We start from the raw sequence: 3,067 nt of genomic DNA, 5'->3' as shown, positions 1-3,067 counted from the left end.
GCGGTACACACACACACACACACAAGCGGTACACACACACACACACACAAGCGGTACACACACACACACAAGCGGTACACACACACACACACAAGCGGTACACACACACACACACAAGCGGTACACACACACACACACACAAGCGGTACACACACACACACACAAGCGGTACACACACACACAAGCGGTACACACACACACACAAGCGGTACACACACACACACAAGCGGTACACACACACACACAAGCGGTACACACACACACACAAGCGGTACACACACACACACAAGCGGTACACACACACACACAAGCGGTACACACACACACACACAAGCGGTACACACACACACACAAGCGGTACACACACACACACAAGCGGTACACACACACACACAAGCGGTACACACACACACACAAGCGGTACACACACACACAAGCGGTACACACACACACAAGCGGTACACACACACACAAGCGGTACACACACACACAAGCGGTACACACACACACAAGCGGTACACACACACACAAGCGGTACACACACACGCGGTACACACACAAGCGGTACACACACAAGCGGTACACACACAAGCGGTACACACACAAGCGGTACACACACAAGCGGTACACACACAAGCGGTACACACACACACACACACACACACACACACACACACACACACACACACACACACACACACACACACACACACACACACAAGCGGTACACACACACACACACAAGCGGTACACACACACACACACACACACACACACACACACACACACACACACACACACACACACACACACACACACACAAGCGGTACACACACACACACACACACACACACACACACACACACACACACAAGCGGTACACACACACACACACAAGCGGTACACACACACACACACACAAGCGGTACACACACACACACACAAGCGGTACACACACACACACACAAGCGGTACACACACACACACAAGCGGTACACACACACACACACACAAGCGGTACACACACACACACACACACACAAGCGGTACACACACACACACACACAAGCGGTACACACACACACAAGCGGTACACACACACACACACAAGCGGTACACACACACACACACACAAGCGGTACACACACACACACACACAAGCGGTACACACACACACACACACAAGCGGTACACACACACACACACACACACAAGCGGTACACACACACACACACACACACACACACACACACACACACACACACACACACACACACACACACACACACACAAGCGGTACACACACACACACACAAGCGGTACACACACACACACACAAGCGGTACACACACACACACACAAAGCGGTACACACACACACACACACAAGCGGTACACACACACACACAAGCGGTACACACACACACACAAGCGGTACACACACACACACAAGCGGTACACACACACACACAAGCGGTACACACACACACACACAAGCGGTACACACACACACACACAAGCGGTACACACACACAAGCGGTACACACACAAGCGGTACACACACACACACACACAAGCGGTACACACACAAGCGGTACACACACACACACACAAGCGGTACACACACAAGCGGTACACACACACACACAAGCGGTACACACACACACACACAAGCGGTACACACACACACACACACAAGCGGTACACACACACACACACACAAGCGGTACACACACACACACACACAAGCGGTACACACACACACACACACAAGCGGTACACACACACACACACACACAAGCGGTACACACACACACACACAAGCGGTACACACACACACACACAAGCGGTACACACACACACACACAAGCGGTACACACACACACACAAGCGGTACACACACACACACACACACACACACACACACACACACACACACACACACACACACACACACACACACACACACACACACACACACACAAGCGGTACACACACACACACAAGCGGTACACACACACACACAAGCGGTACACACACACACAAGCGGTACACACACACACAAGCGGTACACACACACACAAGCGGTACACACGTATATATATATATACACACACACACACACACACACACACACACACACACACACACACACACACACACACACACACACACACACACACACACACCTCTGCTGAAGGGTACTTACTGCGAGTGTGATAACACACGTGTCAACAGAAGGGACAGATGTTTTTATGTTTCCTCTGACGTGCCGCGTGCTCCATTGTGCAGCACCCTTTGATGGCAGCACATTTTTGATTTTAATACATAATACGGCCTAGTAGTAGTAAGTCTAGTTGCTATTTATCTGAATAGTTACCTCAGTGATGTGCGGGACGAGCTGTATTCCCTCATGCCTCAGCACTGTAAGCTTTGCTCTTTGCTGCTTACGGAGCACTTTCTTTTCTGACTTGGCGAGTTTACGCCGCTCACCATTACCAACCTGCATTCCACAAACACCACAAACCACCATCCACCACAAAACTGTGAAAACCAAACCACAACCACTGCTACTGTTTTATTTTTATACTCTTACTTTATAACCATAAACCATTGCGCCTTCCTTAAGACAATAATAACATGTAAATGCTTAAGTCTAGCACCAGATACTTTTCATCTTCACGTTATAGTCTTTAATTAGAGGAGATAAAGGTTGAAAAACACATTTAAAAAAATTCCAGTACTACTACTAACAACGATGCCATGGCCATCAGTAAACGTACAAAACCAAAAATATGTAAAAATGGTGAGCAAATGTGGAATCCATTGTGAGGAAATAATACGACGGTGCAGTGACATCCAACACAAATGTTTCTCTTTCCTGACCCATCAATTCAGATGAAACACCAAACTTGGGAACATATTGAATATTTGGGCGCCCACTGTTAATACTGCCTGTGGGTGCTTTTGAATCTCGGTCATGAGGGTTGTGGACTGGTGGCTCATTTATTTCGGATGCGGCCTGTGCAGCCAGTGGTGGCTGCTGATTGCATCATTGCTTGGAGTGC

General features: G+C 49.0%; 1 protein-coding gene across 4 annotated transcripts in view; it reads right to left on the bottom strand.

Moving 5' to 3' along the window:
* ALKBH8 (alkB homolog 8, tRNA methyltransferase) overlaps nt 1-2,744 on the bottom strand; it is a 39,085-nt gene extending 36,341 nt beyond the window's left edge. The window contains exons 1-2 of one of the 4 annotated variants that reach the window (XM_078766115.1): nt 2,596-2,744; nt 2,380-2,502 (exon numbers count right to left, since the gene is read on the bottom strand). In XM_078766115.1, the coding sequence (XP_078622241.1) occupies nt 2,380-2,502; nt 2,596-2,613 (141 nt within the window). In that variant the 5' untranslated portion in view covers nt 2,614-2,744. Of the gene's footprint in view, nt 1-2,379 lie in introns of all 4 variants that reach the window. The other 3 variants (XM_068132146.1, XM_068132147.2, XM_068132144.2) reach the window with 3 other exon arrangements.
* Nucleotides 2,745-3,067: the final 323 nt, after the last annotated feature.

This window comes from Myxine glutinosa, chromosome 12 (assembly GCF_964187855.1).
Source record: "Myxine glutinosa chromosome 12, kmMyxGlut1.1, whole genome shotgun sequence".
In the NCBI taxonomy this organism is placed as follows: domain Eukaryota; kingdom Metazoa; phylum Chordata; class Myxini; order Myxiniformes; family Myxinidae; genus Myxine; species Myxine glutinosa.
This window is presented reverse-complemented; position numbering and strand designations above follow the sequence as displayed.